This window comes from Argiope bruennichi, chromosome 5, assembly GCF_947563725.1.
Source record: "Argiope bruennichi chromosome 5, qqArgBrue1.1, whole genome shotgun sequence".
In the NCBI taxonomy this organism is placed as follows: Eukaryota; Metazoa; Arthropoda; class Arachnida; order Araneae; family Araneidae; genus Argiope; species Argiope bruennichi.
In genome coordinates this window covers 65,522,340-65,547,254 of record NC_079155.1, presented here as the reverse complement: position 1 = coordinate 65,547,254, position 24,915 = coordinate 65,522,340, and the positions used below count along the sequence as shown (strand labels likewise).

Sequence of the window (24,915 nt, the reverse complement as noted above, 5' to 3'; positions counted from 1 at the left end):
ATATTCCTTATATTGCATTCTTAAGTGATTAAAATGGATCATATTCATCTATGTATGTTTTATCGGTAAAAATTTGATTTTTAGCACACAATTGTTTCAAAACTAAACTAAACGCTTTTGATCTTTCTCAAAAAGTTTATGGATTAGCACTTGTGAATGAGAGAAAATTATGTTCGAGATTCACTAATCACAAATTAAAATTACAACTTAATAAACAAGACCTTTTGTGACCTCTGTTAGAATATTCGCAATCCGAGGCATCGCATTAAATATAGCTAAATTGAACAGAGTTGCAGTGGATTATTAATTAATAAAATAATTTCTTTAGATTCTATTTCATATTTGAATCCTTCATGAATCTATCATCGATGTAAATGAGATAATTCAATTTTTTCCGAAATATTTTTGTGAAAATTCAATTAGTTCTAGAGTCTAAAAAGAAGGAAAAGAGTGCATAATTTATTTTACTTAGTTATTTTTAGTAACAACAAGCTTGTCTTTATCTACTAGATATTCATCCACCATATTAATAGCACTTATTTAGTAATACCAGCCCCCTTTTATGAACTACATGTTATTAAAAAATTACTTACAAATAATAATCATCAGTAAACGTAGATATATTTGATTGGTTAGTTCTACATGAAAAATTATTAAATTAATTGGCGAAATCTGTTCAGCTGTTGAAGTTAGTTGTTTTGCCACAAATTTATTTTCCGATATGTCTTAAAAAGGAAGGATGGGAAGGCGAATTGTTGGTGACGTATCAGAATGTCATGAGCTTTCATATGAAATAAAAATTGATGGAATCTTCCTAATGGTTCGAACTGGGAACTTGATTCAATTCTTTCACCACAAAGAATGATATAGTGAAATAGGGTTTTGAGAGTTTTCTCGAAAATGGAAGGTGAGGACAGGCAGATGACTACTAATAACAAATTTAGAGGTCATGAGATTTTAAATGAAAAAAAAATTGATGAAATCATCTATTGATTTGGGTTAGAAGATTAATTATCCAATTTCCTTATTATTTTAAGTACATAGACAAGTTAGTACATACTAAATGTAATGCATTATACACATTATCTTTCTTGTTTGCTTGTTCAAGGCAAAAATAGTTCTTAATGTCCCATTCTTTTTATGTTTCTAATATTATAAATTTTCTTTTCCAATTAAAAAAAATTCTGGTAAGCACTTTTGGAAATTCAGAACAAAAATCAATTTATCTGATATATATTCGCTTTCAATTACCATTCGATTTTATTTACCACTCGCAGTTTGGAGATTTCGCTGATTTCTTGACAATTCTCTGGTAGACCAATTGGATCTATCTAATGATCTTCCTTGAATCGGCACCAATAAATATCTACTGAGCTTACATCAAAATCCCTTCTTCACATATTTGTTTTGTGAAAGTTTCGTTAACTGAACTAGTGCTTGCTATCCCAACACAACGCAAGGTTTTCATAAAAATGTTTGGTGCACAGTTTGTGTATAGTTAAACTGTGTAAACGACAGCTGATGGCTTCCATACAGGTATTTCGGGCAATAATTCGTTTCTTATGGGCGAAAAAGTATATTTGCTTTGAAATTTAACGGCAATTGTATGCAGTATACGGTGTAAATACAATATGCTATCTAACTATCGCAAAATAATGCAAGACGCAAATAGATGAACAATTTTTGATGACCTTGAAACCGAGGGAAGACCATCAACTGCGCCATATTCTGAGATAGCTGCTCACGTGAATGAATTTCGATGGGATTCCTTACAGCATATTGTAAAACTTGCGCTACGCTTCAATAAATGTTTCAATGATGTAGCTACTTAGATCTAAAATACGATTTTGCTTGAATTTTTAGGGTACAAGTAAAGGTATTGTGAAATTTCGATCTTGTTTTGTTTTCTTAAGTAAAGCGGCTATCTTCTTGACTGACTTTCATACACATACAATCTCTGAAGATGTATGGAAAAAGGCACCTCAAGATCGTGAATGAAAAATTCATATATAAATAAGAAGATTCTCAATAAGAATTCTACTGGAGGTACAATCTAAATAGTTATGTTAGTTAATGGACCCATTAATGGATATTTTTGAGACTGGAGTACCCCCTTAGTAATTATAAATCTAGACAAGTTGGACAAGTCAAGCAAAGAGGATAATTATCAATTCCTTAAAACATAACACTGAAAACAGAGGATATTTGAAGTTGCTTGTCTGAAGTCTCATTGAAAGTAACAATGAATTCATTTAAAGTGATTTTTTTTTGGTGCTAATAGATTTGAGTGCATCTAATGCTTAATTATTTCATCTTTTGTAAAGAAGAAAAAACACTCGAAATTTTGTTACTGTGACAAAATTTTAGTCACTAAAAATTAATATATGATGAATCAAAAGCTAAGACATTTATAACTCATTGTATGTGAAATTTGAAGATAATTAGGACACTAAATAATGCCTTATAATACATAAAACTTGTCGATTATTGTTTTTGAAAAAAATGCATTAATATCGTAAATAGAAACATTTCAAAATGAAAAATAAACTTTTCATATGATGGCATAATAATTCCATTTACAAATTTTGAGTTAAAAAAACTGCCCAAATTGTTTTCTCATATCGTATAAATTTAACTAGGCATACAGCTCTTTTATAATTTATGCAGAGGTATAATTGTATTCACTGCTCACAAAAATAAATTTTATATGATGAAATCAGTATTATCACAATACTGATGTATAATATGTTTTATCTATATTCGTATTGTAGAGTAATCTAAGAAATACAAAACCGTGAATTAACGAAATCTTTAAAAAAGTGTTTCCTAATTTGCAATGACTTTAACAACATTCATTACTGAAAGTTCTAGGAAAAACAATGAGTGACAGGGTACCTTTTTCATTTCAAATTGAGTGTATATATAATACGAAAAAAACATGTAATGTCTGGTAGAAACATCTGTTTTACATCTGGAGAGACCTTGAATTATGTCCAAACCGTGACTAAACAAAAGAGATTGCTACATTCTCTTTGCTACTTTATTTTTTTGCCACGTGCCAACTATATTTAGTTCTTTTGTATCTTTCCATAATTTCTATAGCTTATGACTTAAAAGTTAAGCACAAATACTAATTAAATAAAATTACTCGGAATTAAAACATGCCATATAAACTTCAGATTTCCCACAGTTTCCAGTGTAGCATTTGGTTAATGGAATCTCCATATTTCCATTATTCTGTTGAGAATCGTTTGCAAATACATTAATAGAGGTAATAGCGGATTTAGAAACTTTGAAGACTACGAACTTGGGGAGGAAAAAATTATATAATTTTGAATTTTCATCTGAGTGCCTTCGTAATTTTAAATCTGTTTTTACAGAATGAAATGTTATGCCTTTTATTTTCTCTTTTTCTTTCAGGGCATAAATCTAAATTGAGGATTACTAATTGTATATTTTCAATTTCAATTACCAATCGCTTAAACTAAAATGTGAAAAGAATTGGCAAATGAAAAAAAAAAATTCGAGAAACAAGTTATTGAAATTGGTGTCAATTGGTTGCCAAATACTTTTCGCCATGCTTTAAATCGAATGAGTTCTTATGCTTTATTTATTTCATATAATGGAAATATGTTTGATTATGTGATAATTTAGAAAAGATTAAAATGCCCTACTTCATTACTTTTTTAAAAAAAATTTCAGATTCAAGCACAACACTTCCTTCGTCAGCCGACTTTCCACTATCCGTAGGCACAAGTCCACACCTTCACATGGCCACCCAACTCACTCAAGGGGGCGCTTTGATTCCACAGCCTCGACAGATTTCGTAGCTACGTCGAAGACGCCCTCTGCCGGGACGGCTAGTAACTACGTAGAGGATGGTACTGGAAAAGACGTATCTGATAATTCCAAGAGAAACTCTGACGGTAAATTTTCATACAAATGTATATTTAATCATTTATGCATCTCTAATAAGGTGAAAATATTTCGAAAAACGTATCTGATTAATATTTATGCTGTCTTTGATCAACTTTAGAAAGCTTTAAGATTAAAATCTATTATACCAATTTGTCTCTGATAAGAAGTGATTATAGTTTGTAGGTTAGATCCCAAATTAATGAGCTGCAACAGATACTGTTAGGTGATAAGACCACAGAATCTCTTCTGGCCCATTGGACCTGCATCAAAGAACAAAACGTCAGAAACTGTAGAAACATAATGTCATTTCCATTTTTAAATAATAGTTAAGTTTCTTAAAATGTATATATTCCTCATAACTTATTTCTGGTTATTCTCGGACTACAAATCTTCTTTTCAGTGATTATAATATAAAATGTCTGCCATCTAAACTTCTTAATGAAATAATTTCATAGTTAGGATGGATTTTTCATGGATTGATTTTTTGGATGGATTTTTCAAGACATGGATTAGCAGTACCAAGATCTTATTTCCAACTATTGATATTAGTTTAGAGTCAATAAGTGGAAATAAGACTTAGGTACTGCAGAGAACTTAAGTAAAAATCTTACATTTCAAAAGAATAGTTATCACAATTGAGATATGTATTCTGATTTGCTTTTATTTTTGAATAGATTCAATTAAAATAAAATGGTTGAAGAACTTTTCTAGTACACTTTTTGTGTTGCTGACAGCTGTAAGTGGGAGCAAAAAAAAAATGTTTTAAATTGTTGCATCAGAAGAGTCAATTCCAATTCATATACGTATAATGTCTAGTAACATAAAATATGTGTTGGTCAATTTTGCCTGCACTTTATATAATCTGATGTCATAGATTTGATAAAGAAAACATATATCTTTACTTATTAGTAAACTTATTATTTACTTATTAGTAGTTTCGGAAAAAAGGCTACAAAAAACAAAATGTGGAACTTTGAATTAAACTTTTTTGAAAACTAAATAAAAGCTTGAATCATAAAAGAAGAATCATATATGAATCGTAAAATAATAAGAGTTATCTCTAATTTTGTTGATAAGCTATATAAAAAATAATAAAATTTAAAACGTATTGTTTTTAATTCATCAAAATTTAAAAAACAAAAATCTATATGGGAAATTTTGAAGCCACTTCTAGTAATGGTAAAAAAGTCATTTTTTTTAGGGAAATGTAAAGAATAAAAATAAGTAATTGAAATTAATGAATATTATTATTTTAGAAACACAGAACTTTTAAAAATTCTTAAAATCACGCTCCGAATATCATTATGATTATAATTTATTTTCTATACCGTTCATTAATGTTCATTAACATTTTTTTTATTCAAAGTGGAAGCCTAATGTATCAATAATTTAATCATTCAACTTCAATACTAATCACTAATGTCCAAAAGTTAAGTAATAAATGCAAAAAGTGATTTAACCCACATTTATAATAAAAGAAACAACATTTAGCCATAAAAAATCCAGCATTCGTATACAAGACCGAGAAGTAGGATGGAGAAAAGAATTATTGAATAGCCAATAGACTATATAAAGTACAAAATTTTAGTACCTTTGCATTATTTTTCTGGTTTCTAAAAATTTTAAGAATTACGAATTCCATACCTGATGAATGAGGAAACGTACGTCAAGCTCTTTAGTTGATCTTGTTCTTAATCTGATGTATATTGGTTGATGTTTCCAACAGAGTCCATCCTGTTTTTAATTGACGGATATCCATCAAGGAAAAGGATAATCATGTATTTTTAGTTATTTCTATTGATTAACTATATTTTGAAAATTTACTTTGTACCCGTTATTGTCTCATTGCAGTCATCACAATCAATAATTTCCATTTATTCAAATAAATTAGTATTTATACCCTCTTTCGTCAATTAATTCTTTTTTGCTTACCCTTTGGATATTAGTATGTGGATATAAAAAAATATGTACCTTGAATATAAATATGATTATTATATAGATACCAATTCAAAAATGGTATAATGCTTTTTCCTGTGATAAATTTTCTGTTCTTTGTGTAATTCCAGCACACATTTAAATTACATTATTTATTAATTTACAAAGATGAAAATTCTATGAATTAAAATAAATGGTACCGTATGCAGGTGATAATGTTGCCTTCAAAGTTCAAATAGTTTGAGAAGATTTATTGAAAAAGCAACCATTTGTTCCATATCAAAAGGTTTACAGTTTTGGTAATTTAATTTTATCGTAACATTTTTTATAGAAAATATCGTTTTTCTTTTAGGATTTATATATAGTGCTAGATATTATTTTGTAATTTTTGTTTATTTAAAACATACAAGCATGTTTAGATACAATAGAAAATTTCTGTCACTTTGGTAACAAATACTTATTATATAAATCGCACTTGATGATTCAAAAAATTTATATATGTTTGATATATATATAATTTTTTTAGCTTAATGATATTAATATAACTTTTAACGATATATTGTTCTGAAATCACAAATCGTCCGATCGTTCGTATCTTGGTCAAAATCTGATATCCAAAATTTAGGTTTCGTTGGCTATCTGATTTGTTATATTCCTAAAATAGTTAATTTGTTTTCTATTTTTTAGCAATTAAGAATAAATACTGATAAAACATATATATTTATTCTCAAAACCTTCGAATGAGCTTTTAAATTCGAAATTTCAAATTAAGATATTCTACACATAGCATATCTGTTGCACTAATTCTCAAAAAGTAATGGAATGCTTTATGTAAATATTTATATAGATGTTTATTATAAATTGTAGATCCTTGAATCCATCTTCTTTTTTATATTTGGTGTTTTTTATTTGTATTTATGGAGCATATATGTTTTTCAGTGTTTATTTTGCATGATTGTTGCATCAATCTCATCAAATATATATATGTGTATGTGTGTCACTTAAAGAAGCATAGTAATTTTCTAGCATGATTGCTGTTGTTTATAGTTGTCATTTTTTAACTCGTATGCCCATTTTGTGTTTTGTATGTACTGTTTCCCTAACTTTTCATTCCACCTGCTGTGTACTACCCAGAATGCATTGTGGATTGCGGTGACGTCACGACCACGCCCAAAGGCCTGTGCAACATGCTGCAGAAAGAATTCAGCTGCCCGCCCTACGTGGCGCTGTCACCAGCCTTTCTGTCCTCTGAACAAACATCCCCAGGTTGGCGGTAAAATACAACTCAGCACTACTCACTCAATGCGCACCTACCTTTAAAACTACTTCTCTACAATTCAGTAATGTTTCTCAATTGTAGTAGTCAGATGTACCAGCTTTCGCGGAAATGCACCCTTTTCTTACCACTGCCCTTACCTCACCATACGCTCAGAAATTCAGTAGAAAGAACCATTACAACTTCTTTCCTAATCGAATGGTTTCTGCCAACTTTAAAGTTGTTTTAATTAACTATCGACTTCAGAAATTAAACAGTTCTCTTAATATTACCTGCTCATTAATGTATGTCAGTCATATAATCACTATTACCACTTAGAATCGTTTATTATTATTTTTTCAATACTCTGAAATATGTTTAAGCGATAAAATTCTGTGTTTTACATATTTCCATGCACATTATATAAATTCAAAAACTAAGTTTTGACTTTAGTTTTCTACTGAGGTATATATCAAAACATCGCATTAGTAACGATAAAATTAAAAGAAATGAAATTTTTATCATACGCACTCTTAATTCAGCAAAGATTGTTAATATTTTTGATAATGCTCTCAGTTATATTTGTTTATAAAATATTTAATGTTGTTTAAATTTGTTTCGAATCTCATAGTTTATACCACATAAATACTTCTGCATGGTTTTACTTGAAAATTTAGATTGTATTCCAACTATTGTTGGGATGTTTAAAACAGTAAGCGTGATTCGAAACTATGAAAATTTCGTCCAGAAATATTGGATAGAATAATTTCAAAATGCCGTTTGAATATAGAAAATCATGTTATTACTCAAATCATGACCTAAAGGCTTTAATCCAATAAAAACAGACAAAATCTTCTAATCTCAGGCCTTGAGAAAATGTATTGGCATTCCTCCTGTCAAAGTAAAGCCAAAACTTTCGCTATTTGGTAATCTTTTCTTCCAACTAAGAATAGAAATTCAACACCAAAAGGCTTTCTTCTACTCTTAAAATCTAAATCTGACGTGACATGTTACTTTACTAAGCTCAGTAAGACTATTTAAATTCCTTTTGCGATTAGGAGAAATAGTTAATGCTGAAAGCTAAACCAGTGTATTGTTCCTTTCGAAAAGCTTAAAGCCAGTACTTTCACTGTGATAGAAAAGTTTCAAACTCCTGCGAAAGGAATAATCAGAAACATTCTTGCGAGACAGTATAACCGGCTTTATTTTAAAACTTCTTGGTAAAAGGAAATTTGAACCTCTCGTTTTTCATAAAAGAAAAGGAAGTTCCAAAATCTCCAGAACATTTTCTCTAGTTATAAAGGACGGATAGTTTTCAGGAGAAAATTCTTTGTTGGTGTTATTTTATTTAGTTTTTTGAGTTTGATACTTAATTTAATCCTCCAGCCAGGGCATCCTTTGAATGTCTGTAGATGTCATAATGGTTGATATTTTGGTCCTAAGGTTAAAATAATATGTACGGATAATATCATTTTATCTTCTATATCAGATTTGAAGTGGTTACATCTCTATCTTCGGGTTAAAAGATCTGTTTTGGAGGGCCAATTGCATACTATATACTGTATGCTTCTGTATGTCAAATTTTATCGCATTAGATTATCGTGAAATTTTACAAATTGACCTGCACTGTTAAGACTTTTCAAATTAACAGATGCAGGCGGTTATGGTGTTTTATTAAGATCAACTTGCTGTATTTTGCTGTATTAAAAAATAAGTGATCTGGCGATAATGTTTTAGAAAATGTTTTTTTCTTTGCAAGTATTTTGCTAGTATTACTTGCGAGTATTTTACTATTAAACCACTAGGAAAAAATAGATATGAAGAGATATATAATTAAACATCAATCTCTCGGCTTAGTAGCACATTGAAGAAAAGATAAAAACATATTAATACTTAAAGTATATTGAAAAACTTCTCAACGAGTGTCTCAGTGATTTCTAGACCGACTCAAAGCCATTTTTACTCTCTATTAATATCAATACCTGGGATGCCGAGTTTCGCTGGGCAGTTTTTAGTAAAATAGTAAATAAAATTCTATCTTATGGCTCGTTTAAAGTTATAAGCGAAATCTAATTGAATTGCAAATGCGGGATCGAACATTAGAAAATTGCATGGGAATTTTAAGCCCTAACCACTATTTCATCTCGAACATGCTTTTACAGGTGATGTATAACCACATGTTAATATTTAGTTATATATATATATATATATATATATATAACCAATACATTACAGATCTTGGTTATATATAATATATATAACCAAGATCTATATATAACTGCCCAGCGTTAATATATATCAGCGTTAATATTATCTTGGTTAATATATATTAACCAAGATAACCAATATATAACCAAGATTTGAACGAGATTTTACAAATATATATATATATATATATATATATTTGTAAAATCTCGTTTCTTTTCAGGAAAGACTAGCGAGGATTTTTTTAAACAGTATTTTCGTACGATTATCTCTTCCTTGCACTATGAAAATGAAAGGTTAATTTTATCAATGGGCAATCTGTAACGTATTGGTTTGAGTTATTGATTTTACACAGGATCAGTGACCCATATGGACATCACAAAACCGAACCAAAACTGTGGAGATATTCACTAAACCACAAAGGCTATAATGTAACCATATTCTGAGCTTTAGGAATGCAGGTGTGCAATTTCAAACCATTTCGGTCAAAGAATCACCGCTGTCATGAGTCCAGATTTGAAGCTTGTTAAAGCCACATACATTGTCTTACACATTGGTAAGATATAGCTGTTTTGAGAGGGGGAAGGGCTATAACTGTAAACGCCATCTTTGAGAATTGAACATGATTCAAAATGTCAACATTTCAATTTTAATCTTGTATTGCTTCAAAACAGAACAGACACCTAATAAATATCAATTAAACGTCGAAGAAAAATGAGTAATTTGAAATGCATAATAATAACTGAAAGCTATCGCTTGGTGTGTGAATGAGGCGATATGTTTCGATACACTGCTCTCTAAACATACAGAAATTTAACCGGCATTCCCAATAAAGCCAGAGAAAATCAATAATTAAGCCTTTCCACTTGTCGCAAGCAATTAAGCACTAACCCTCCAAAGATACGGTAGAGTAACATAACGCTGTGCACTATTTCCTTCCGGAATGGATATATAACAGGATTTTGCTTCGATATCTCACCAATTACTCTCCTATCATTTGACGAGTTATTGGCTGGACCTCAGATTTCGAATCTTGTTCCAATTAGTTTAAGTATCCTGTTAGAGTTGTCTAGAAACTTGAACCAGCAGATGTTTTATGTGCTAGCCACTTAAAGGATCAATACATTATTTCAAAATTATGTTATAAATTTTAATCTAAATTCCACTGTTACTCGTTGCAGTTATGCAGTTGAAATCAATAATGGCTATGAAATATTTTAGCACGTTAACTTTATTCTTATATAAAAGTTAAGAATTTTTATGTGCTTTTACATTTCTGTCTATACATTTGACAAAAGGTATTTTTAAGGATCTATTATGTACTTCTTAATCCTGAGATAAAATAATATTGATGATTATTGTTATTAATGTTAACAGTACAGAAAATAAATAAATAAAAAAAGATTACTAATTCAATAAGAAAGAAAAATTTTAGCAACTCTATTTATTACATAAACAAATATAAAAATTGTATTTCAACCTTTATATTTATAGTGAAATTAATGATAGATTAAAATCATAGTAAATTATTTAATACAAAAATAAAAAAATAGCAGATAGAAGATGGAGATCGCCTAATGGTATCCTATCTTCAGAATGTGCAGCAGGGGAAAACGCTGTTTTATGTTTAGTCAGCTATTATTTCGGCTTAATGCTCTTTTAGCCTATTATTGGTGAAGGACAGTGACATTTGCTTGATGTGGATATAATGATAATGGAACGACAGATCAGGAATTGTCCTCGGTAATTGAATATTGCTCAAAAGTAAGATAAGGGTGATAATTCACGCGCAATTTCACAGTGGAATGCTAACATAACAATAAATCAAGAAGGTTATATGGGAGAAATGCAGAATAAATATATCAAATAGACTGAAAACCTTGGATAATCTTAATTTGTAAATCTTCAGTTCATATCTATATCATTTCATATCTATATAAAATCCTACACAATTCCTTTTCGTACTATAGCTGTTCTTTTTAAAAGTATATTTTGCTTTTCCTATATAAGAAACAAATTAAAAGGTTAAAAATTGCCATTTATACTTAAAACTATTTCATTTCTACAATAATGACACACTTCACGAATAATATTTGTGTATAATACTTAAGCTTAACTCGTGAAGGAAATGGTAAAGCATTTCTAATATTTATTTGTTAAATTCTTCATATTCTACCTTAAATTTCAAATGAAAACCATACAAAGCTAAACATTTTATTTTGGATAAAAGTTTTAGAAAACTGAAGAAATACATAATTTATGTAATTTTGATAATACCTTTAACTATTATTAGTGCCAGTGTCCTGGCATAGGGGTAGCGCGTCTTCCCCGTGATCTGGGAGTCCTGGGTTCGAGTCCCGGTTCGGGCATGGGTGTTCTTCATCTGTTCTATCTATGAGATGTGTGAATGTGCCCCCCTGTAAAGCAGGGTTGTGCAATCGAATGTGATGCTTGAGTAGCCAAGACGTACTCTTGGCCCTAGTTGGCGCTACTAAAAATAAAAGACTCTCCCTTGGCTTAAAATCGCTGATTTCATCAGTGAGCTTGTCCATGGCAAGTGCCATTGCTTGTCCATGGCAAGTGCCATTGCTTGTCCATGGCAAGTGCCAACAACAACTATTTTAGCAGCTGTTAGTGTTTTTAAAATATACAAAAGTCAAGAGCACCAAAAAACGAATTATATAAATTTCTCTAAACAAAAATAATTATGAAGATAAGTGATAACAAACTCGGGTAAGTAATTAATGAAACTATTTACTTTTATAATATAAATATGTCATAAATATTTTATAACATAAATATATATGTTATGCATTAAGCCAAATTTTATTGATGCTGCAACACTTCCTGCAATTATTTCCATTTTCCTTTCTTCCTAAACATTTTTCGACTTTTCTTAGAGATATTTCGAATATCTTATGCAATAAAATTAAAAAACATTTGTTAGTCACATGATATAAACCATAATTTCGAAGCGAAAATATCTTTAACTTGCATTAAATTATAACTGTATCTGAGGATTATCTCCAGATTTTCCTCGGTCCAGCTCAGATTAGTTGTAAAAAGTATATGCATAATTCCTGGGAAACGGCATTTCTGCATTCGATCGAGGCTTCAGAACTTATCCTTATCGTGCATACTTTATAAGTACTATTTCTGATTTTCTCTGTTTTTACTTTTCCTAAATTATTTTCTTTGGACTTATATCTTGAAAATTTTACCTTAACATCCACCTGAAAAAAGATATTGCCTGCTTATTAAAAGTTACTCAAATATTTTTTCTCCTAATATCAATCCATAGTTCAAGCAAATATAATAATTTTTCATTCAGTAAGTTTGTAGGTCATTTTTAACCCTCCAGCCGGTGTGGGTTAACTGAATAGAGAAAAAAATGTTTTAACACTTTTGCTTCCATGATTCCTATTTGTGATTCAGATCTTTATCTAATAAGTGGCTTATTTCTTTGATATCTTTTAACTGCAGTAGAAAAATGAATATTTAATTAGATAGTTTGTGAATCACAGGCGATTCACATGATCAACAACGTGTTAAAACAAAGAGATATAAACTCTTCACTGACGTATTCAACAAGCATCAGATATTACACCGAGTGAGTTTTGCTGCCACCCGAATATAGATGACACGGCAGTCAACGTGTTAAACAAAAGAAACAAACCTTGCTAACTTTTATTTTTGTTATGTGAAGTATACTATAAGATCAAATTTAATCATGAAAACTCTTGACTTCGAGATTTTGTTGAATCTCCAGGTTTCGGATCTTCATAGCTGAATATTTTATCTGATTGTTTGAAAATTATATTTTTTAGTATCAAATTTCGAAATCTATCATTCAAAAACGAAATAAAGATACATAGATGAAATTTAGCGTCAGAGTTCTATCGAATTCTCTCGCAATCTTCCTGCGTAATATATCTTTGCCAATGAGCATGCGAGTATGATTACTCTATGGCCAAACGAATTATCTAAAAGAAAACTTAGTACGTGATTTTGTTTTTGAACTTGTATATAAAGATAATGAATTTCGGAACATAAGTGTACAGGTTTTTTTACTGGTCTGTTTATTTGACTCCATTTGAAATAGATTATTCAAAAACACAGCAATATGGATAAATTTTAGTACATGTTCTTAAAGCTAAAATTGTAGACACACTTTTGATTAGTCATGTGATAAACTATTTGTCGTGAATATAATAGCTAAAACCACCACGAGATGGATGAATGAAAATGGGCATATGAGCTTGAAACCCAAACTATAGATATGTATTAAATATGCTCTCAACCAGTTGAGGAGAAATGGACGAAACTGCATATTCGGTTTTTCTTTAATATCTCATGAAAGTGAATTTAACCACATCAGAGATTCACCCCACCCATCTGAAGACATTCAGGAGAAAATGAATGACAATCACCACGACAATAATGGGACAGAAACTATGGTTGCGTCCTGATGACCACTACCTGCCACAGTACAATCCTTTCCGTAGGAGGTACGTCCCGTCATATGCAGGGGTAGCTCAACATCAAGACATAACTATAATCACAACGGAAGCTGGAACCATTCACCATACTAGAAACTTCTCATCCCTATACATGAGATGGCTGCCCATTGTGGGAGGGGTGGGGGAACAAAAGTGGAGTAAACTAGCTATTCTGTGCAAGTTACGAAATAATCGAGGAAAGAGAATAGTGTTTTTACAGCGTATGTAGATCAGTATTTTCGCAATGAGCAAATGGCAATGAAACTGTTAAAACAAACATTAAATGTTGCTCAGTTAATGAATTAAAATACAAAAAAATATAACATTTAACTATGAGCATAAATATTTCTATAATTTGGTTAGATACTAAACGGCACTTTTTAACCGTTTCACTTACAATGAGTCTGACTCGTGCATCAAATTACTCATTTTTTTAGAAATTAAATCTTGAATTGAGTGAAATAATTAATTTAAAATGCAAAAATATTACTATATGTTATTATAGGAAATAAAATAACAATGAGTGTCCCATCTGATTAGGAGGTTTAAAAAATCGTTGGTCAAAAAGTAGTAAAGTATCATTTGCTGAGTTCACATGTTGTCGCATAAATATATTTAAAGTTTCCAAGAACAAAATTTAAGTATTAATGTGAAGTAATAATTAGTGAGTTTTCATGCTTCTTTTCAAAAAATATGAACGAAGCAGGTCATCCTAAATAACTTGTACTGCTTTTATTCCTATAGGCTTCGGATCTATGCTCCAATTAAGGAGTTTCTTATTGTTTTGTCTTGACCTTTTGGGCATTCGTTGATAAATTAGATTCGATTTCGCGGTTTAGTGGTTCCCTGGGCCTAGAGGGAAAAAAACACTCTAGCAAATGAGACGAAAAAGGGTTTACCTCTTATGACATTTGTAATTGCTTTTTTTTTTTTTTTTTTTGTCTTCGATCTAGAACAAATGCGGGACTTATTTATTTGTTTTATGGCTATGATTTAGAGCAAAGGTTAACTGATATATGTTTAGAATGCATTAGTTCGAAAAAAGAATTTTATTGATGCAATATATTGATATCCGTGACCGTTTGAAGATCTGGGCATACAATTTGTTTGAACGGTATAAATAATATTTCTAAGTAAGAAGTTTCATTACCGAGATATAGTATGTCCACCTACATTCATATATTCATATGATAACATAAAATTTTCTTAAACCGTAACTGGAGACATGGAGTCAAAAGGACTCCATTGTTATTTTTCTTTTTGTAAACAGCATTGGAATTTATTTTGGAATCACAATGCATTCTGGTAATCATGTAGTTACCAAAAATATTAAAAATATAATATTTTTAAAAAATTTAAAAAATTTAATATTTAAAAAAATTTTATATTAAATGTTGGAAAGATGTTATAGGAAAAAACCTAAGCAATTTTTTAATGAGTATTTACTACGTTTAGAATACTAAAAAATTGCACTAATGTTAAAAATTGATACAACTTAACAAGCAAAAATGAAGAATACAATATTTTAAAATACTATTTTAAGAATATCTCTTTGTTCTTTTTGCATTATTCAAATTAAAAGCAGTTTCAGAGATATTGAAACAGTGATTCCAAAAGAGTAATTAAATTATACGCACGTGCTCATACTTAGACTTTTGCCAATATACTGCTGAAAGAACAACTTGATGGTACTAAGAAGATGGTTCTATTCAAGAACAGAATACCACGTGACAGTCAGAGCTAATAAACTAGGCGGAGTCATTTTGACTCCCATCTCCAGTTACAGGTTAAGCTTATTTGATTTTTTTCCATTATTTAAAATTTATAACATAATTTTCCATTATTAAAAATCAAAATTACTTTAGAATACAAAAATAATTCTAAACATACAATAAATAATTATAATTTAATTTGCAAACATCTAAATTTCTATGCGTATTATATTATTTGCAATTTATTCATAGCTATCCATGTTATTTGGAGAAGTGTTAAATTGCACATATAAAGCTTTAATTGCATACATGCTATATAATGATTAATATCATAGAAAATATTCAAAGAAAAATTATAGATAATCGTGCTAGTTTCGTCTCTTTCCAACCATTACTCGGTTGGCTACCTACAATCAATTTGAAATGTGATGCGTGCTTTTCACCTGATAGCCCGATTCCTGTAGTATCAGTAAACTGTATGGCTTCGTCGAAGTCCTTTAGTATCTCACAATTCATGTCAAATTCCACTATATCAGTGATAAGAACATGTATAAGTCACGATTCAAAATCTTTAATTACTTTCCTGGAATATTTATTCGAAACTTCTGTATTAAATCATGTTTATTTGAACTTAAAGTTAAAAAAAGCAAAAACTCTATCTATTAACATTTCTTTAAACATTTAGATTCTGAAATCTTCGTGAAAAGCTAATATTTAAGTATTATACAAATTATTAATCAGATAATCACAATAAAAGTGTTTCGGCTTTTGCTACCACAGATAAAAATGGAATAATTTTCATACTTTATTTCTTTTCATATGGTATGATTTCCTGGGATATAATTTGATATAATGCAACATATGGATTTGCTTGATAAAATCAATGCTTTAGGACTATAAATTAATACTGCATGGAGAAGGACTTATATGACCAGAAGTCTTTCATTTTAGTCTATCTCTGAAGAGATTGAAACTACATAAGAGTGAAGATAAAAAAACAAATTATTTTCATACAATCATGTTAAATTTTAATGAAATAAATTTTATACAAATGATTTTCAGAACTATTATTGCTTTTAGAAGAATCTCTCAAAAGTAGTAACGGTAAGAGTTTTGTGGCCAACGAAATACCTTGATTTCTGTTGGAATCGTGACCCACAAATTAAGAAATTAGTATACCCATCTTTTCATTTGCAGCTCATACTTTCTGAAATCAGTCTTTAGTGCTAAACAGTAAAATTAAAAAGAAATCCGTGCCTATGATTACTATTTTAATTTTTAAAAAGGAAAGATGGTACAGAAGAAGATTGTTTTCCTTTTGAAATACCAAATAGTGTTACTTTTTACCTTCAAATTTTGCACTTTTCAAACACAGCTCAAGTCGATCTCCTGGGGATATGCTTGCCAGGCTTGATTTTGGAGTCGGAAGATCACAGGTTCGACATCACATGTTCGATTTTGTCTTAGACAGCTGCAAATGAACAATGCATAAAATAGGAGTATTGAAGAGTGGATGCTGCATGACGTGTGCCTCTCATCTTCTGACAGCGGCTATAATTGCATCAGTCAGATAGCTTCATTACAATATAAGCGAAGTGTAATTTTAAAACAAAATGACTATCTGGTCCTATTAAATCACAGTAATCAATTAGCTAAATCTCAATTTCCTAATTACCTTCATTTAATAGCAATATCTAGAGATACTCACTATAATTTAGTTAACTTTTTTCAAGCGATAATTAACCAAATGTAGCAATCTCAAATGCTGAAATTTTAGCTACCATGCATAAAATGTGAGATGAGAATTTCTCAAGTGAAGTTAATTTATTTCTATCATCCAAAATTGCAGTTGTGAGCACGTTAAACGGTTGGCGAACTCTTGGCAAATTTGGCGATGAGATCATACAGTGACTATTAAGTCTAATCTATAAGGGCAATTAATAGATGATTAATGGCAATTTTGTCTATCTTATATGTCAGTTAAATCTGGTGGATGTCTAGCATTAAGTTTGGTTTAATGAGGACCATATTATTTCATATCTGGCGTTTGTTAAGGACTTTTGTAGCTAGACTCTTTTAATATTGAGGAGGATTGTAGATTTGAAAAACGAACCAAAAATAAGGCTACCTTTAATACACTTAGAGCAGTAAATTTCTTCATAGCAGAAATTTATAATGAAGCGATACCAATTCAAGTTATCCAACCGATTCTAAATTATAAAGTTTACCCCTATACAATTTTAGTATAGCTTCAAACTGAAGATCTTATATCAGGAATTAAACCTTTTTGAAACATGAGGCATAAATTACTCTATAATTTGTGGAACAAAGTATTTGGATTACCCTTTGGAAAAGCCTTTGCTCTGTTCAGTTTAAAAATATTTTTTTTAATTGTTACTTCCTAATCAATTAACAATGAGCCATTAATGCGAGCAATTTCTTTTATTCTAATTAAATTTTTATGAGTTAAAAATAGCCATTATAAAAAAATAAGTCACATATAGAAAATCTATAGATGGATTTGATGGATGGACCTGAGTTATTTTATTTTATTAATTATGCATTTCATTCCAGTTAAAAAAAATATATTACGAAAAATGATAAATTCTTCTTGACTAGAATTAGTAATAAAAAGCAATTTATTAAAGACGTATTGGAAATAGAAAAGATACTGAAAAGATACATTGTTTTCTTTCTGAAAATTCACGAAAATATATTTTGTTTTATTCATTATAACAGATAATGTAAGAAAAGCAATCTTTCCGTTGATATTTTTTTTTTCTCTTCGAAATACTTCACATCTCGGCACATAGTTTTGAGGCGCTATAAATGATAAAAATAACTTTTTATGATGGCATATGAAAAAATGCAAAAGTTTTAATCTTTCACATATTCCACTACAGTGTCAGTTTCAAATTCTCACACTTTGCATTTACTTTATATTCTACACAATTTTTAGATTATTATTTTTTAATAAAATCTAAATTTATGTTAAACTTACGTTATTTTCTAATATACGAAGTATTGTAAAGTCAAAAAATTTGAACTTCAAAATTTGATAAGTATTCACGTTCTTTGAGTCTGAAAAAAAAATGCATATTTGGAATTATGTCTGTCTGTGAACACAGTAATTAAAAAAACTCCGAGCTAGATGAAGGAAATTTGATATGTGATTTTTATGGCAATTTTGCAGATTTCTGTCATTATTTGAACGAAATTCATTTACAGGATAATAGCAGGAAACCTGTTCTGCTATTTGAGTTCAAGAGGATATAATAACTACGAAGATTAAAGAATTAGATAAAATTTGGTACTCTGATTTATTATCCAACAAGTTCATCCATATCAAAAGTTGGAATTAAATCTTTTAGAGATAAACCACCAGTTTATATGTACATCCACATGAATATAAACGCGTTAATTCAAAAACGCGATAAATGAAATTTGGTATGTGATCTTGTGACTACAATTGTAGTTTTTTTGTCAGAATTTTATTACGTGTATTGATTATTATTACGTTTTAAAAAATTAAAATACGATTTGTGTGTTTTTTCCGCCGTGTTTCAAAGCACAAATCGCTCATGGGCGGGATCTGAAAATAAAATATCTGAGAACTCGAAGCGTTCACGGCCTTGCACATTATTCACAATTTCAGGCAAGTTGTGTGTGAAGGGGGAATAGTTGGAATGTAACTTTTATTAGATAGTATACGATTAGGCTACTTTAGTTGTTGTTGGCTGACAATATATACTTAAAAAATTATATTCTTTAAATAAACTTTTAAATGAAGATCCCAAAATAATGTACCTAAATGCATATAAACTTTCGCTATTGTGCATAAATATCTGGTTTCGGTACATCAAAGGAATGGAATACCGTGGACTAGACGGAAAGGACTTCAAAATATGTTTGTCATTCATTTAACGCGTTAATAAACTCCTGAAATTAATCAAAAGACCATTCATTTATTTATTTTTTAATATCAGTTTCTATTTTTTTCCCTTGAAAATAGACGCCTACTTGAAAAAGTTTCATTGCTTTGCAAAATAACAAAACTTTCAAAAGATTACAGAAAAAGGAACAGGGATTTTTAAAATAGCTGATACTCAATAAATATAATAACAGTGTTTGATAATTAATTCATAAAATAAGTAAATCTAACAAAAAAAAGATTTTTTTAAAATTATAAAGTTCTTTTAACAGAAGTATTTATTTTACAAGCTAGTTTATAATGAACACTTAAAAGAGCCCTAGAACGCGAGAAATTTTGTTAAAAAGGCGCTTTAATTAAGATACTGAAAAGGCGGGCGTAGAAGATTAGGGTAATCTATTAACCACGGCCATAGAAAGAAAAGGCGAACAAAAAAAAGTGAAAATAAAAGGAAGTATTAGGCTTTGACCGATGAGAATCAAGACAATTTTTCTCCTGTTAGCAATCCTGAAAGGACCAAGTTTCGTATTTCTGCGAAGAAAGAAATTAAGGAGACGTGCCAAGTTCATAGAAGGGCTAAAGATTTCAATTGGATAACTAATAAAAAATGAACTGGGTATATAATATAAATTTTTATACTACTTGAGCAAAATTTATTTGATGAATGAATCGTGTTATAGCTTTAAAAAGAGCATGAATTTTCTAAGAATTCTTTCCATTCTTATTGTGTACCCTTGTTTGGCGATCAACTTGTTCATCTGGGATGTAAGCTTTCCTAGCTGTTATACTATTAATACATAACAGATTGATACAACATTTCACCTTGTTGTTTAATATCACTAAAAAATATGAATTTAGTAGAATTAGTCCTCTACAAATGACTATACTAATGTCCGATTTCTTATAATAATTTCAACATTTGATAAAATTAAGCGATTTTGAATGGTTTGATTAACAACTGAATGAGCTTGAATTTCACGATAGGAAAAATATTGTAATAGATTGTGCAGCAAATTAACTTTTAAAAATCTATTCAAATTAGCGAATATATTTCAATTATTCGCTGTATATCTGTTAAGTTGAAAACTGAACCATGGCTTAAATGAATGTGAAAAGTTCATGATTTAGAACTTGTAATACTTAAACAAAATGATTTCGGCTAAAGAACTAAATAACTCTTGATGGTCAGCAATGCTTGTAAAGATAAGTTCGATAACGATAATTTTTTCCCTTAAAACGAAATCCTTATTTCAGCATCCTTAGGTATAACTTCTTGTAGGCTTTGTTTTTTACATTAGAAGGAATTCTTCCTTAAAATCCTATGCATAAAAGAGAGTTTTTATAAAGATTGTTATAATAATCTGTATAGTCATGTTAAGAAACGACTGGCGTTGCAAGTTTATTTTCGCTGCTCGAATTTTTTAAAAAAAATTCTTTTATGAAACATAGAAAGGCAATATTTTAAAAATTATACATGCAATAATTTCAATTAACTAAACTCTTTACAGTATTCTAATTTGATATCATTTAATTAATACAATACATACGTTATCAATCGCCTTATTTTTATAACTGATGAGATGACGTTAAGACGAATTAATAATTTCAAAAAAAATTGAGAAAACACATTTATAAGTCATGAATGACTCAGTCGTGAATCTAAATCATGAATAACTTACTAGGTAAAGCAGGGAATGAGATTATAAACAAAAATCTTCAAATGAACTGGTTATCTTTGTTGCCCCATCCCCCTGTCTATCCATAAAGCAGGCCTGTAGCATTTCGTTCAAGTAGTTGCGTGCATGCTGAAACGAATCTGTAGTAACTCATTCGATTTGTTACCGATGTGGAAGTTCGTTATGTTAATATGGGTGTCTTTTTCCAAGCGTAGGCTCAAGACGAGGCAGTTTCTGCGTAAATCTCTTCAACAGGGTCCGTAAGGATAGCCCATCTTCATGCGGTAAGCTAATTACGTGACCCATGCAAAAAGCACCTCTTTTTCAATTATTAGCACCTTTTAGACACAAAGAGAGAAACAAATGCCCGCTCTCTCAGTTCTCAGGGAGACTCGAATACCGAAACCCAACAGAATCTTTTTCCCACTCCACTCTTAATAATCTAGACTATTATTTTCTTAAACGTTTTTCGATTGCTTATATGATTTTATTTTATGGAATTTAAAATACCGAATACCTTTGAAGGTAATGTACACATTTGTCCCTTAAGTCTTACTGGCGATCTTACTGGTTATATGTGATCTTACTGGTTAATATGCGATCTTATATTCTCATAAAAGTATTGCATGAAAAAAAAGCATTGCATGAAAAGTTTATTTTGAATAAAAGCATAGAAATGGTATATATAATAAAATTTGTAATGGTTCATTTATTTTAGGGTATAAATAACTTCGGCTAATTTCTATAATCTACTGATAGCTTCCTAAACTAAACCTTGCATATCAGCTTCTGATCTCACCAACTTTAATTCTGAAATCAACCTTTCCCCCATTGAGGTCTGTGATCTTTTCTGTGAAACATATGTGTTTAATAATTAACTTCAAGCTCAGTTTATTTTTTAGCCTAATGCGACGGGACTCCTGATTTATTCAATCATTTTAGATTAAATTCGTTGCTTTTAATTTATTAAACATGATCATCAAATTATTGATGATGATAGAATTTATTGATTATGACCTGATGAGACAATTTCAATTTCGATTAAAAATCAGCTATTAGGTGAATCTCGCTCCCATAAATATGGTCTCATGAGTCAAATACCTCACCTTAATGTAACATTTGACTAATGGGTTGCTGTCAACGACGTTGCAAAGATAAATGACACTAGGTACAAAATATTATTTTCTAGTCTGTTTCGTCATATTTTGCTTTAAAAAATGTGTTAAATACATATATATTTCACCTTCGAGGCGCCTGAAAAGATTCATGAAGACAATAGCCAGGAGGGATAAGGATATATATAGTGTTGTCGCTTCCACCAAGATCGGCGTTTGAGATCCTATGTTTCTTTACCTTTTCTCTTTGTGCCACTAACTCCAGGCTTTTTTTTTTCGTGCATATATTTATTTTTTTAAATAACAAAACCATTTTTGTTCTGTGCATTGCTAGTTATGTTATTAAATAATGCTTTCCTTGTCATTGAATCGTCGATAGATAGTGAAAACTGATAAAAACAGGTGGTATTGCACTAGTTAAATATAATATTCTAATATAATTTAATAGTTAAATAAGCAAAATGTCTTATATATTATATGGGAATGCTATTTCCTCTACAATAATTTTTTCTTCACAATAACAGTTATCAATTTTAACGAAAAACAGCTGCAAATTAGATGTAACTTTTTTTTTAATTTTTAAATTCGTGATAATTTGGCTTAAATGAAATGATTACAGAATCTTTAAAACAATAAATATCTACTTCATGAGTAAAGAACTTTATCTCATTTACAATCGTGTATTTATAATGTTTTAATCAAAGTATTGATAATATCAAACAAAGTATAACTTAATATTTCCAAATAAAGAATAAAATATTAAACGACTGTAAAAATTGTATTTTAAGTAGATGTAAATTTGTATTAAACAAAACAATTTTGCTGATGTTTTCTTCTTTTATTATATGAGAGTTTAGCATTATAATTTACAGTTTTCAAGAATGTTTTATCACATATTAATTAAAAATTAAATTTTAAGTTTAAATTTTCTGCAGTTTTAAAATAATGTCAATTCCTTAGGTTATTTCCAAATTGCTTATTTATTTTTTTTTTACTAAATTGTGAAAAATGCATTTTGTCGTCTAGTTGCAAGTATATATGTGTATTCAAAAATTATCAGTCTACTAACTGCTTAGTTTAAAGTTAGAAAGATGGCCAAACTGAAAAAGGACCTCTTGTTAGAAGTTCCAAATGTACATTTAGTCCAACTCATTTTATTATAATTACTTCCATAAGTATTATATTCATGTAATTTTTACTTACAGTGTATATAATTCTTCATTTATCTTAAATAAAATTCACCTTCACAGATTATGTGGTCACAAAGATTGATAGCAACGATTCGGCATTCTGTTTCATAAACCTGGGCAATTTGCTTCGGAAAGATAAAATTACAAGATAATTTAAATTCATATTCCTGCGTTACTGCGATATATATTATAATTTATTTCTATTATTATATCAAAACTCATCTCTTTGCTTTTTGCTTTTTTAATAAATTTATTAATAATTAATATTTTTTACTTTTATAATAGAACATAAGACCTCTAAATTCCTTCATAACTCTTTAATTCAATTCTAAAGAGATAAAACAATAGAACAATATCAGAACGATTGAGAATATTCTTCCAGCGTGCTTTTCATTCATTGAATCCCTTTCAATTGACATTATTGAAAAATCCTGAACCCCATCCACCCTGAACTGGCTTTTTCCCAAATAGTCACCTACAAACCCTTCATTTTTTTTTCTTTTTATGTTGCTGGACAGAGCTGTAAAAGAAATAACTTCAATGACACTAGGAGAATGCAAGATAATTATAGTCGAATTCTAAGAGCTGCTATTTTCTTTAAATTACTTAGAGCTATCTTTCATGTAACGACGATTATTATACCTTTATTATAAGATATAAAATAGTATTGTTGTCAGAAGACGCATTATACAACCCTTTAAATATTAGCATAGGCCTTTGGTAACTAAGATACATCTCGTTTTAGTATGCAGATAACCGTGCTCAATTGCTGATAGCCCCGATTTAGGGATCCATGGATCGTGGACTCCAGATCCGATTCCTGTGAAATCTGTTGCATATCTGTGCCAGGTTTACATAAAATCTGTCGTTGAGAAAAAAAAAAACATCCTCACTTCCCTCTGGCCTAGAAAACAGAGTTTGAATTACTTATTCAGAGTCATTCACATCGTTTTGAATCATACAGAGTTTGAATTACTAATTCAGAGTCATTCCTATCGTTTTGAATCATAGATAGTTTGAATTATTAATTCAGAGTCATTCCTATCGTTTTGAATCATACAGAGTTTGAATTACTAATTCAGAGTCATTCCTATCGTTTTGAATCATACACAGTTTGAATTACTAATTCAGAGTCATTCCTATCGTTTTGAATCATACACAGTTTAAATTACTAATTCAGAGTCATTCCTATCGTTTTCAATCATACAGAGTTTGAATTACTAATTCAGAGTCATTCCTATCGTTTTGAATCATACAGAGTTTGAATTACTAATTCAGAGTCATTCCTATCGTTTTGAATCATAGATTCTATTCCTACTATTCAAAACTAAGAAGTCGGTCCCAAAATAATGCTTGAATAACTTCAAAAATTCGGATTTCGAGCCTTGCTCCCCCTGCCCCTCTGGATCATGTTACATTTCAAAATGCAATTAAATATATTTTTTTCACATTTTTAAGGTTGTTTTTTTTAATTTATTT

At 29.7% G+C, this 24,915-nt stretch overlaps 1 protein-coding gene across 6 annotated transcripts in view; it reads left to right on the top strand.

Annotated features, from left to right (window-relative positions):
- LOC129969275 (potassium voltage-gated channel subfamily KQT member 4-like) overlaps positions 1–24,915 on the top strand; it is a 355,767-nt gene that overhangs the window by 311,676 nt on the left and 19,176 nt on the right. For 3 of the 6 annotated variants that reach the window (XM_056083765.1, XM_056083764.1, XM_056083761.1), the window contains 3 exons: positions 3,703–3,926; positions 6,988–7,119; positions 21,347–21,415. In XM_056083765.1, the coding sequence (XP_055939740.1) occupies positions 3,703–3,926; positions 6,988–7,119; positions 21,347–21,415 (425 nt within the window). The remainder of the gene's footprint in view (positions 1–3,702; positions 3,927–6,987; positions 7,120–21,346; positions 21,416–24,915) is intronic. The other 3 variants (XM_056083767.1, XM_056083766.1, XM_056083763.1) reach the window with 2 other exon arrangements.